Raw genomic sequence first — 14,390 nt, 5'->3', positions numbered from 1 at the left:
CGTATGTCTAGACTGCAAATTAATGTCTGCATTACGATGGGCAATGATAGTTATCTTTGCATGCCCAGGTAAATAGGAAAATGAAGACCTGCATATTAGGTCATTTTGAATGCCTAGTTTAATTAAATCACTATCAGCATAGTCAGTTTGTGGTTATACTGTAAAATATGCTATTTTTAACACAAGAAGACATTTCAGCTGAACTCAGATAAAATGTGTCATGGCCTGGGAGACCACCAGTCACAGTGCTTTGCTAAATAGCAAGATCCCATTCCAACTTTGAGACTGTGCTAGAACAGCCAAGTCACAAAAGCCTGTAAAATGCACATTGGTCAATGCTCTTTTACCCAAGAAAAAGAACGAGTTTGTGTCAGTAATGGAGTCAAGTACTCTAATGATGAAGGTTTTCGATTTACAACTTTGATTGACATGTCTTGCAATGCAGAAGTGCAGAACAATGTCTTAACTGTTGTTGTCGACAACAAACTAATTGAATGGGATGCCCACATATGATGGTCTGGGCATGAGTGTCTAGTCACCACAGAACCTCATTTTTCATTATTGATGCCAACCTGGCTACACAGTGCAGAAGCATGTTGCTGAACTACTGGGACCTCAGCTGTTGGCCTTCCTGGGCATTCACCCTGACATAATAACATGCCAACAGTACACCAAACGTCCTCATGCAGCGCATGTAACAAAGGCTTACTTACAAAATGAGAATGGGACAGTTATGCCACAGATAACAGTTCTCCTCACCAGACGTGAGCTCCATTGAACATGTGTGGTTTGAGAAGAGTGAACAATCATATGTTTGTCCAGGCTCTACGAGAAGAATAGAACAGAATCCAAAATTACTGCATCAGCAACCAAGTGCAGAGCACACATAGCAGTTAAACAGCTGGCCACAGTGCTGGCATAGTCAGGATTTGAGTGTGGACCATAGTGATGATTGTGGATCACTTTGCAAGTGGCTAGTGCTTTAGATTTGCTCAACATCTGGGAGTTGTGCGAGGGACGTTTTAATCCGTTTTTCTTTATAGATTTAGGTCAAGGTCCTGCAATCACCTCTCAGACTACTGAAGCAATGTAGGGCTTGTGCAACAGTCAAAATTCAATCATACATTTCAATCAGTAGGTGAAAGATCAACTAATTGAAGTGACACCAAAAAAGGTCTGTATCAATGGCCTAAAAGGCTAACAAGGAAGAGGGCACTCTGAGATGTACAGACTTGCAGATGGTCAGGGAAATTTGAAATTCAGGCAACTCACTACCCCAATACTCCAAATGACAAGGGTGGGGCAGAATTGCTGAGTCAGGCTCTGTTGCTCTTGCAAAATCACTGCCAAAATGCAAGCCAAAGCCGCAAAACAGCAAGGTATGTAACTGGCTACTTTACATCACATACCACAAGTACAGAATAAGATACAAGCTATGTCATGTGTGTTGTGTGCTTGTTCTTTCCAAATTACACATGCATTCATTTAATTGTGACATGCACTAATTATCTTCAACCTAAAAACTTGAACGCCTCAACAAATTTCTGACAATAAAAATAAAGATTTCCCACCAGCGTTCAAAGGTCACATTCATTTTCCCCCAAATGGTTCTCTAAGACTTTGATACACAAAACCTTTCCAAATTTTCACAGGCATTTCTGTTACTCACATTTTGCAATTGTATCCCACCCAAAAAGTGTCTAGATTCTGTTTAAGTAACTATTGTGCATCTTACATTAAGAGGTCACTTGCAACACAACAGAACAGATCATAAGGATCTGCTTAAAACCCCATGAGAATTAAGATTGTATTGGTACAATAAGCCAGAGGAGTTCAGCTTTAGGATAATACTCTGAGGACTCACCACTGAGCCATCATTTGAAAATTTAGGATTTTTTTCACAAAAGCTGAAAAAAGCTCAATGAAGTCACCATAATGAAGTAGTGCAATAATATGCCCATGAAACCATACAAAGTACAAACTATTGCATGGATAGAAAAGGAAGAACTTCATATACTGTACTTTCTTTCTTTGAATAACATTGAATTCCTTCTGAAACGCTTCTCCTACAGAACCATGCCGGGTCAGTTCTGACCCGGATAGAAGGGGATTCCAACTAGCCTACTCCAGTTAAAATTCATTAAAAAATATATATTTTTGAGGGAATCGTAATTTTCAAGCAAATGTTATTCTGTGTTGAATTATGTGCTTATAGTATGGTCGGGGAAAACTGGTGTAAAATCAAAACAAGTGATCAAACACTTCCGAACAAGGTCCGTTGACCAATCAGAAATAACAGCGCCAACGCAGTTCACAGGATCTTGCACTGTTGAATGCAGCTACACTGCAGATGAGGCAGGGCACCTACTGCAGATATGCGCACTAGTGGCTATGTCACTTAAATACACCAACTTGTAAAATGTAGAAGCCTACTTCAGTATGGAAAAATGATGCCAAATGGATGACCGGTTAACAGAACAGACCACTTGAATTGTTAACCCACTGTTAAAGCGCTTTGATGCACATGGATACGCGCAATGCACACAACTTGTCAATCTGTTTCTCGCTCACATTTTCTCTATTCTTTCTCTATCCCTACCCCTCTCTGAACTACTGCCTGACTCACCCTGCCTCATTGCGGCCGTTTTGACGTGCGTGACGTCGTTTCCTTCCAACATGGCGCAGGCAAGCTGCTAATGGAAAACTGAGGGATTTCCGTGTACATTTTGCCCACCTTCCGTATTTATTTATGTTTGTATATTAGGACCATATCGGTAGCGCTTTTTAAAATACCGATAGATCAGGAGCCATTTCTGCCCTTGGGACAGGCACTCCTCGCCCCAGTTCCAGCGCGTCATGTATGAAGGGAAAAAGACGAAAAACATGTTTTTAACCCGAGCGCTGGAGAAGATCTTAGCCGACAAGGAGGTGAAAAAGGCACACCATTCTCAGTTGCGCAAAGCCTGTGAGGTGGCATTGGGTGAGTTTTGTTTTAGCTATCCATATCACAGTGTTGGCTGTCATAGGTAGTCGCACGTCTCAGTAGATAGTTAAACGTTGGGAATATTGTTAGCTAGGTGTATCTGTGGGTAGCTGCAAGCTACCTCGCTAGCTACAATTGCAAGCAAACTCGCAGCTGCAAAGCAGTAGCCAGAACTAACCAGTACCGGCAAGGTGTTGGGGCCAGTTATCGCATCAATAGATGTTTAGTTTACTAATTAGCCACTGCAATATTTCCTGTAACTGAAAGGTCAGTAATGTTGTAGCTGACGTCAACATTTTTAAATATTATCTTCCCGTATATGTACATGTAGTGCTAGGTAATTGGGAATGCTTATTAAACATAGATTAGCTAGAAAGCTAGGTAATTGGTTCAATGGTTCAAATGGAGCTGGAGAACGACAGGGGTGGTTACATTTCAGGGCACTGGAAGCTAACGTTAGCTAGCGAACTAGCCAGTAATAATACTAGTGCCTCTAAAAAAATAATTTGTGCTTGGCAGCTCACTAGCTCTCGATGAGCTTTGCTAAGTAGGTAGGTAGCTAGCTAGTTTATAATAAGCAATGTAATTGACACTGACATAAATATCGGATTACTTGGGTAGCTAGACACCCTTGCGCTAGCTAGTCATGCTATTTGGCAAGAATAGAACAGAACAATGTATCAGTTCCAAATTCTTTTGTTGCTTTCCTTTGGTTTGGGACGGAGAGACGGGCACCTTGACAGATAAGCAGACATGAAAAAGAACTAAGCATATTATAACTTGCGATCAGCTGCACGTATAGATAAAACAATTCGAGGCAATTATTCCAGATGGTAATATTCGGTATGGTCGCTTTTTTTCCTGTCATAGAGAAACGAATAGGGATGACAGTGCTGAATTTAGAGAGGTTGCTTGCTAGCTAGGTAGCTTTGCTTCCGTGATAATGAGGGTGTGCAGGTGCTTGCACTTGCTTGCCTATCAGTGGGGGTGAGGACAGCCCTTTTGTACACCGACCCTTTGTCTTTGGGAGATCGTATTTAAGCAGTAGGGAAAAGGCTTTCCCAAGCAAACTGACTGTTCTAGAACATCACTTTCACGACTATCTTTTTATTTAGACACGCTGAACTAGTTTTGTGTGTGTAAATGTGCACATCATATGACACAGCTTTAGGAAAATAAACTCATATGGTTAGTGTACCTGCAGTAAACTTGTAAAAAAGAAAAAAAAAGGAAAACACGTGGTGTACGATGATATTGCAGTGTTACAAATGAACAAAATCAAACATCTCTGGAAGGTTTGAGTTACCTTCTAATGTGCATCAGTCAGGTGACTGACAGATCTACCCGTGACAGTTCATTTATACTACACTGAGTACACCATCTGTCATTGTAAGACGCAAGTCGTATGAGTATGAATGGGCTATATTATGTCGTAGTATTTCTGCTTTAGATAAAGCGAATATCAGATAGCTCTTGGAGCATTGTGTTTGCCATTGCCATTGTATTTGTGGCTGTCTCAGATTTACCATGTGGTTATTGTACTGTGTGAAACTGTTCAGTTCCCTGGCAACTAGTACTTCATAAGATGTATCTGTAGATGTAGCAAAGAATCTGGTGACCCTTATTCTTTGTGGATATTCAGTATTTCAGTTAGTGTTTTCTGCCACAGTACTTAACTCAGAGATTCTGATACCTCACAATTTATAAATTTAATTCCCTCCAATAAAACAGAATTATAATTCACTCTTAATATGTTTTTTCTTGCGTCAGTTGAAAAGCGGTATCATTGTAATGATAGTCATGATTAAAGCCCTTAATAGATTGTTATTCACAGGTAGCTTAATTATTTCTGGTTGATGTCTGGTTGTGCACTTTTATGTTAAGGTCTGTTTTCAGGTACTAGGACCTATGTCCTAGGTCAATTTCAGATGACAAATTAGTGGTGTTTTCTTTCAGACTGGAAAGTCTAGCCATGCCTGTGTCAGGCAGAGGCCACATGATCCGTGATGTGAAATCCCAATGAGTGCATAGTTATTCACTGGGCCGTCTGAAAATCTATGTTCCCGTTTCTGTACATTGCTGTCTGTTACCCTTTATACCTTCATATCACCAACTAGTTGAGAGAAATTCGGTTCTCTTCCATGCCATGTCGTATTTCACCCACTGCCAGCTTTTCTCATTTTGTCCTTTTTTTTTTGTCTCCAAACACAAACAACATGCTAAAAATATATTTACCAATTGTGTGACTGGCCCATAGTCCTTTGTAGGTTCCCCTAATGGGGTGGGAGAACTGCCCAGTGAGTATCAAGTTGCACGAGTCAGCTTTGCTGGGACTCTGGGCCACCTCAGCCAAGCACTCCAGCATTTGTTGTTCTCTGATATGGTTGTGGTTTCTCCAGTGCCAGATAGCGAGCATTAAGCTGTCAGTCACTCTCCAGCGCGAATTAAAAAGGGATGTGTGACGGCACCCTCGGCGTGTGCAAGCTGTGCCGCGAGCAGCCGCTAATTTGAGCCCCGTGATAGGAACAGCGATGCTGTGTTTTAGGAGCACAGTTCCACACACTTACCGTCCATCTCTGCGGGATTCAGCTAATTACGAAATTCACCCAACCTGGGGAAATATGTCTCTAAAATAAACCATGTTTACTGTAGGACCAGCAGAGATATGACTTGCAGCTCTCCTAAGAAAGAAAGAAAGAATCCTCTGGTTTCATGCTAGGGTCGTTTATTGGGTTTTTGACATGATATGTTTGGTTTTGTCTGTGTCTGAGATTTATTTTCAAGCCTGTAATATTTCTATATATTTTTGTCTTCAAAGATGTGGTTGCATGACGAGAAATGAATTGGGGGGAATCAACATTTGGAAAAATAAATAAATAAATATATTCTTGTAGCCGAAACACAAGAGACAGGCTTGTCAATTTTGCATGAAAACTACTGCCTTTGAATGTTAGTGCAAAATTATGTGTTATGGTAGCTGTTGTAGTTGAGCCAAGAAGTTATGGCCTGTAAAACTAAAATTTACTGCCTGGTATATGGTCCTCAAAAGTCTATTTGTGTTGTTTTGTTTTTTTGGTTTTGCAAATTGTTGAAGCCCCAGGTAGTGCTCATTGCATTTATATTATTTTAGTGTCACATGACACGGCCTATACATTTAGAAATGCCAATGGTGAATCAGAGCCTACCACAGATGTTTTTCAAGTAATCCAGTCAGTTTAATTGGTACCTTCACACTAATTATCAGGGCCAAATGTGCTGTGTAATGACTGTGGCCACCTAATAACTCTTAGACTGGACACTTCTTATGACTCTTATAATTTTTTGACCTTTCATTTTACAAGCAAGTTTGAAGTTTAATTGTATATCCTTTTTTGTTCAAAATGCCACATGAATGTTTGTTGCAGGCTGGTTGTTTATGTCCAGTGTATCCACAAATATGTTTTTTCAGTGAATTATTATTGAAATAATTGAGCACGTAAATGATCTGACGAGGCTGGCGCAGTAGGAAATGGGAAAAGTACTTTCACCATGATCTTAACACTGGTCCTCTGAGAACACATTATCTGACGACTTGCAGCATAGTTTGCATGCTTAAAATTCCCAGAGAATCTGTGAGAAGTGACAAACCCATGAGTTTGTTATTTTCAGAAGCAGAGACGGATTCTTGACTGATGTTAGAGGCTTTGAAGGCCTCCCTTCTTAAGATGAGGGCATAATTGGCACTCTAGCCAAGTCATTCTGAGAAATGTTAGTCTGAGTGTGTACATTCATGATGATTTTATTAAAGAATGGTCCTAAGGGCTGTGCTACTGTCGGTTTGTTTTTCCTATATAAACTAGAACATGAGCAAATAAAGCCTTTTATGACAACCCCTGTTATTTCTTTAACTATTTAGAGGAAACCCACAAATCCTGTTAACGTTTTATTCACTGTATCTATATCCACTCTCCCCTCCACAGAATGGAATCTTTTTCACTGTTTAATGATGCATATAATGATAAGGGAATTATGGAAGAACATGGTAAGATGGGATTTGCATAGCTGAATTGTATAGAATAATGTATGTTGAACAGAATAGGTGGACCATGATGAGGGTATTCTTTGCTCAATGAAAACTTAGTCTCCACATGAACCAGTGGTTGATATATTGTAGCAGTCAGTCACTGTTCACAATGAATGAGAAATGTCTGAAACGTATCATTTTCAAGCACATCAAGCATTCATTTTCATTTTGACTTTCCCCATTGTTCTAATAAGCATGAAGATCTTTAGTAGATGTGCTTGTCAAGAATGGTGAATAATAACCAAGAGATAAAGATGTGTGTTACGAATTCATAAATTTAATTATGATACAGATAACCAGAGGAACCGTGATTGCATGGATCCTAGGTATTACATTACAGGCATATAACAGATGCTCACCTAGTACTGGAAAACTTCACATGGGCTACTAGAAGAGACAGTAACCACTCACTGTTTAAGGTTCAATGTTTGTACAGATTGAGTTAATAGCTGATTAGGCTGCTTAGGCTATATCAGTTAATGTTAGTTTGTGCTAGTCCAATTAATCACTTAAGAAAGGTATGGCAGCATTGTTTGAGTAGTACCTGGCTATTTATGTTTTATGGATGTATTGTAATATATGACTCTTTGAGAGAAAGCTAGTTTCAGAAAATATTGGATAGATGAGGTTTGGAAAACATGTAGCAGTTACTTGTGTGGGTGAGAGACGTAGAAAATGTTTTCTATAAAACACTGCTTAAGCATCTCAATTTAAATATGTCAGAATTTGACATGATTAAGCAAAATTATATCCTTGGCTATGAGATGGAAATCATCAAATCATCATACTCTTACAGTAAGTGCAAACAGAACCCCACCAAACACCTAATTTATCGCCATCATTTGTATGTCCTTTCAGGTAGTGAGCACCAAACTGGTGTCTCCTCAATTTATTATTAAGCTGAAGTGGCGCCACTCAGCGCTAGGCTAAAGTGCTACCTGTGAGCGATCAGCTAATTTCTGCCTCTGAGTGATAAGCTAGGCTAACCGTCACCGCTGAATGATTAGCTAATTGCCATGACAGTTTTTGTCTTTAGAGCGTTGGCTACTGTTGTTATGTCTGAAAGTTAGCTGCTCCTCCTTACAGACGTAAACACTTAAAAATAATTCTGGTTGTGTGAATGTGAGTTTGTGCCAGGCCATGGCATTGTGCCGTGCCCCCCTGAATTATTAAATATCCTGCTAGATTGTATACTCAGAGTTAATAAACACAGGTGGAAAAACCTGCACTTTTTCTTTCACGTGGGAGGTTTTTGCTCTGCACTGGTGCCTTTGCTTCATTGATGCACTGGCACAGATTAGAAAACATGGAATGAATCACCAGCCAATTAGCGCCTGTCGCAGCGCTAGCCCTTTGTTACCGAAGTAATGCATTTCCTTTCAAGGTGAACAAGAGACTGCGTGTCAACAGACTGGGGAATGTCAGGAGGAAAGACAGGAGGGTTCTTGATTGGAGAAAGAGGTGGAAGGAGGCCGGCTGCCGGTAGCTGATCTCAGGGGACAAAGAGGGACTGCAGGGTGATACCGCGTGGGCTGCACTTTAGTCCATGATCCTCCAGCGGGGCGGATGAACCAGGCTCTTCGCTCCCAGGCTGGCGACTATCTCCAGGAAGCATATCCGTACAGAGAAAAAATTGAACTTTTGAACAAACGTGACACTTTGTACAGTGTGTGCTGCGAAGCCTTATGAAGCCCACGGGAGTCATAAAACCTCAGTGGTTAAAAAGCTGCAGCTGCACCCTCGTCTAATTGCATCCAAAATTTGCTGTGTGGTCTGTGGTGGTCTCAGTTTATGAATTAATGTTTTGAATTGGTTTAGTGTTTGGCCGGTTATGGCTGCGTGGACGCGGCCTGTTATTTTTGTTAAATATATGCAATGTTTTATGTACAGAAGTAAATGTTTTCATGTCTAATTGACTGCTGAAACTCAGAATCTTTAGCCCGCATAAATATTTGCAATATAAAATGTATAATTTAATAAAATAAGGTATTCCAGCGATTTAATTTATCCTGGGTGATGTAAATCAAAACCAATTAGCAGAATGTAAGCTGTAATGTTTTTGGCCCTATCTCTGCAGTGAAGGCCTTGAGGCGGTGCTGGTATTTTTTTACTTGTCAGGCAGTAATGGGCGGTGAGAGCCACGAACAGACTGTGCCTCTGAAGCACAGGTCATGTCCCTGGCAGCAGGAGGTCACAGCCCCCGCTGTTACTGTGGAAAGCACTGCAGCATTTCAAGCACTTTTACCAGGCTGCAGTTTGCAGGTATAGATGGTCATTTTCCTGTGACAGTAGCATTTCATGCGCTTTTATCAGGCTGCGGTTTGCAGGTATAGATGGTCATTTTCCTGTGACAGTAGCATTTCATGCACTTTTAGCTGACTATGGTTGGCAGGTATAGATGGTAATTTCCCTGTGACAATAGCATTTCATGCACTGTTAGCTGACTGTGGTTTGCAGGTTGCCTATAAGTCATTTCCCTGTATATTGAAATGGTGAGTCTCAACTGACTGGCCTGGATTGAGCAGCTGTTCAACATGACCCTCCCTTGAGTGTAGGCAAACTGGGGATATATCCCTCGCAGGCAGAGAAAATATGAAATATCTTGGAGATTTTTTAAGTGTTTGGTATTCTGCAGTTTGACCTTTGAGAGTTGGTGCATATTGTATGCTTCTAGAACAGAGATTCTGTTGTGTTTCATATAGCCTACTATACGCTGTGATAAACATTATCTCCTGTAGGCAATGGAAAGCAGAAGGATCTTGAATTATGCACCCAGTGAGCAGTTTATTCCCCAGCCATGTAGCAATAGTACTGTTTATAAATCATTATGTTTACCTAGCAGAGACCTGTGTAAGAACCAGAATCTTCACATTATATATGCATCATATATTTTGCTTTTTATCTAACATAAAATCAATCTATAAATATTTGAAGGCTGCCACCACTATCTGTGAATTCTGCTTGATTCTCATACTGACATTGTGCTGTGTCAGGACAAGGTGGTTCTAACCGTTGGACACATAACAGCACTAGTTTTAGGTGCACTTTTCACCATTAAAAAATTATAACAAAAGCTTTTCAGTATATCGCACATCTAGAGTTAGGTTGTATGAGAGCAGGTTTAGGTACTTTACCATGACAGGATAATGGCAGATTTTCTGTCCATTCTGAAAGCTCGCTTTACCTAACATGATACTTCAACATATTTTGACGCACATGCCAGAAGAAATCAAAGTATTGAATTCAATTGAAAAATACACCTGTGGCATGATTAAAAGGATGGGCACAGAGACTGCTTGTCACTTGGCTGCAAGCCAAACTAAAAAACATTCACTGCAGGGTGGGTTTAAGAAACTTAAGAGCAGCTCCGGGTGTTCACTGGTGTACCATTGTCTTAATCAATGTCCTTTTACAGTACTGGTGATCATGGATGACTCCTGCAGTTTGTGGATTGTCCTAATGCTCGCAGGTCAACTCTGGAATGATTCCGCAAATGGAGTAATTAGGGTTCTGTATCAGAATAAAGATAACAGAAGCTCCTGCTACCTGCCTGGCTATGTTCGACATGGCGATTGTGAAAGGTTCGCAAACATACTCAAGCGCCTTCTCGGTTTGCTCCTGTGGTTTCCTAATGTTTGCTTACAGCCTGAAAGCAAAGCTCAGTGTGAACAAAAATGGCTGCTGAAGGTGAAGACGCAGAGAGAACGAGTAGATCGACAATCATTCAGCTGTGTAGCGCTGTCTCTTAAAGGTTCAGCCATGGTGAAAATGGCTCTCCTTCGCGTTTCCATGTCCACCATAATTATATCAGTTATTATACTCAGCAAACAAAAGAGTGTTCAGTTTTGAATGGCTGGGAAACAGTTGACCAGGAATGTTCACGTTGTTGAGGGCATGTCTGGTATGTGGATAGAGGGTGAATCCTGGCTGATGTCATACTGTGGGAGCCGATTCTGTGGTCTGAGGTGAGAAGCAGAGAAAGCCGTTCATTCATAGCACTGTGGACAGGAGCCACACCCACCTAGACCTCCCGCCCAATGAATATTGGTACGCTCGCTGTACGTCAGCTGACAGGGGTGAGAGGCACTTCTGCCCTGCGAACCCTGGATTGTTAAAGCACGGGTGAATTTGACTGGCCGGTTTGTGATTGGAGCAGGGCCCTGAAACTGAGCAGTGATTGGCCGTTGGGAGGAGTCTGGTTCACGGCTGCATCTGGATGAAGGCCAGTGATAAATCCCCATCATCTGAGTGCAGGGTTGAGAGGCAGCATTGAACACTGGCCTGGAGAGAATGCTGCTTTTCCCAGCACCCTGTTCCTCTGCTGTATCACCCATAGTCTTCTCTCATTTCAGTGGGCCCTGTGGTACTTTCCCACACTGCTCCCCTTCTAATCACAGGCCTGTATTCTGCTACAGTTCAGGCGCTCCCTGGATCCATTTTCTGCTTCTCTCGCTAAGGTTTGCTGTGCATGAGCAGTTTGCAGGCAGTGACACTGAGTCATACTGTGCTTTGCAGCACCGCACTCGCCCTCAGTGCCCACTGTAAACAAACTGCATGATATATAGAGGTGGTTTGTTTGCTGATAAATATAAACTGTCATGCTCTGTAAGAGATGGTTTAAAAAATGAAAAAGTTTTCTCATCGACCCACAGACGACTGCCAGGTGCCCACTGGGTTGAGTTTTCCCTACTGCTGTTGGCCTACGGGACAGAATGCCATAAATGTTACCCAACCCTGACAGATAGTTCTATCACGTCATCATTTTCAGCGCTTTCTTCAAATTGACATCCGCAGTAATGCGAGATCATGAGACACTAAGCACAGCGATTAGCATTAGCATGCGCAGCGAAGGAGGAAGTGTCAGCATTAATGGAAGATTGTCGGCTATGGAGCAGAGCGGTTGTCACGGTGGAGCGCGGGAGCGAGGGGGTTTTTGAAGTGAATTCGTGCAGCAGCGGGGAGCCCGCAGAGGGGAGCGGGTAAGGGGGCGACGGGCGGGAAAGGAGGAAGAGGAGGAGAAGAAGCAGGACGCGCGACTGATCAGAGACGGAGGAGGGAACGTCGGGTAAGAGGCGGCCACGGCGTTCGAGGGCGAGACGTGACGAATCGTCTGCAGGCTATCCGGGGCTGGCTGCTTTGGAAAAGATGGAAATGAGGCGAATTTTGCCTAAGAGAGAGTCGCGGTGTATGGGCTGAGGGGACGGCAGGGAAAACTGAGCGGCTGTCGCTCGCTTGCTGCGGTCTTGCTTCTCCCGCTGAAAGCTTCATTTATTCACAATTGTTTATCTTTGCCTCGTCCCATTAGTCAGCCGAAGCAGTGCGGACAGTATGGCTGCCGGCGTAAATTTGGACTGCGGCTTGTGTAGGGATGTCTCCGTAGAGCAAACCCACCACTGAGTTATCAATATTACTTTTTTTTTTTTTTGCCAAACTTGGACAAAAAACATCTCGCAAAACACAAAAGCTGGGACTTTGTAATTAAAATGGCAGGCGTTTCATATGAGCCCCTCCCTCCCAGAGAAACGGAGAGACTGTACGGCAGCCTTCAGCCCGGCTTAATGTGTCCCCAGCGCTCTGCTGGATTCTGAACCACAGCAGGCAGCGTTCCCCTGGCTGTTTTCCCTTCTTATTAACGGAAATGGATATAAATGCACCGTAACTGCTGCCGCGGCTTAAAATGGTGCCTGAGTAAACATTTGATAATGTGCAAGACACACACGCACACACGCATGCGCACGCACACACGCACACACACACACGCACACAAACACACACACACAAACACACTCGCACGCGCACACACACATGCACACAAACACGCACGCACGCACGCACGCACGCAAGCACACACATACACACACACGCACGAATATACACGCGCATGCACACACATGCACACAAACACACACACGCGCGCACACACACACACACGTAACGACTCCAAGAAATGCATATATAAAATGACATATGCGATACAATAACAGGCTGTAAAAGTGTTTTGCGGAGTGTTTAAGGGATTAGACATTGAGCTGTTATCCCCGTCGTGTGTGGCACTGTGGTAAAGGGTGGCACTGTAATGCGATAGACTGCAGGCTGTTTGTTCTGTGCTGATAGACGGAGCACTGGGATCTGAGATCTGAGATTCAGAACCCACTCTGTGCAGATGACTTCAAGGTCCTGCCTCGAGACTTGGACTCCACACACAGATGCGCACAGACACTTCCACTGATGATGATGTCGTCGACGACGATGATGATGATGATAATGATGATAATTATCAGGGCACTCTCTCTCTCTGGTGTGCTTCGCGTACAACCTCCACGGCAGCAGAAAACTAAAAATGTTGTGGTTTGGCTGTCGGGCTGTCGGGCTGTCGGAGGGAAAGAAGCAAAACCCGGTGTTTTACCACAGGCACAATGACAGATATTTAGTTACGCTTAAAGCGTAAATAATGCACCAGGGCTGCACACTGCCATTCCATTCAATCCCTGCTCCTCTGATGAATTAATTATGGTGCACCTGCAAGGTAGACGGGACACAGAGCTCTCTCAGCCCCGCCTCCTCCGGGGACCAGGCGGGGGCACGCTGTGAAGTTGTGATTGTTCGTCAGAGGCTGCCGACCGCGCGCGCCCGAAACAAACAGAAGCTCAACAGAAGGAGAGAAGGATAGGGAGGCTTACTTTGCCTGGCGTAGTTTCTAGAGCTGGAGATCCAGAGCTGGAGGACTGCAGCAGCGATTAGAGAGCCTGCTCGGAGAGAATGAATCGCAGTTTTTTCTCTCTTACCGTTTTCTCTTGTTCTCCTGCTTTTTTGCAGCTGTAAATCTTTACTTTGTGATTTCCCCATCGTTGCAATTTGAGTTTACGATGGTGGAGGATTACAGCCCTGACGCTCGGGGGGGGGGCTCTGGAGAGAGAGGAAATGACACGAATACAGCGGGTTTCGAATGGCAAAATATTAAATGCAGGCGCCTGCATGATAACTTAATAACTCTGACTATGACTTTGTAATCTCGTTTTCAATAAAGATTTTTGTCAACAATAAAATCTCGCCACTTCATATTGTCATGGTAATGCGGTGATAAAAAAAAAAAAACCACAAACAAGCTGAGGACCCGCGAATCGTGTAGTCGTGGCAACCCCGGCCAGGATTTCCTGCCTTCAGGCGGAATGTAATTACGGGATCGCGGCGGCCCTGGCTCTCTCCTGCTGCAAGGGAAATGTCGGGAGCCGGATTGTTCCGGGCCTCGCCATGGCAGCGCGGGCTGGCGAGAGACCGGGCCTCGGCCATCTTTACCCGGCCCGGGAAGCCGGGACGTCAGCCCCGCACCGCACTGAACCGCCC

The 14,390-nt window shown here is 43.2% G+C and overlaps 1 protein-coding gene across 2 annotated transcripts in view; it reads left to right on the top strand.

The window, feature by feature from the left end:
• The first annotated feature begins 2,639 nt into the window (after nt 1-2,639).
• Nucleotides 2,640-14,390, top strand: part of arfgef1 (ADP-ribosylation factor guanine nucleotide-exchange factor 1 (brefeldin A-inhibited)) — a 66,672-nt gene continuing 54,921 nt past the window's right edge. The window contains exon 1 of one of the 2 annotated variants that reach the window (XM_035412780.1): nt 2,640-2,980. In XM_035412780.1, the coding sequence (XP_035268671.1) occupies nt 2,857-2,980 (124 nt within the window). In that variant the 5' untranslated portion in view covers nt 2,640-2,856. The remainder of the gene's footprint in view (nt 2,981-14,390) is intronic. The other variant, XM_035412781.1, reaches the window with a different exon arrangement.

Source organism: Anguilla anguilla, chromosome 4, assembly GCF_013347855.1.
Source record: "Anguilla anguilla isolate fAngAng1 chromosome 4, fAngAng1.pri, whole genome shotgun sequence".
NCBI lineage: Eukaryota > Metazoa > Chordata > Actinopteri > Anguilliformes > Anguillidae > Anguilla > Anguilla anguilla.
The sequence above is the reverse complement of the archived record's forward strand: the minus strand, read 5'-3'. Positions and strand labels throughout refer to the sequence as shown.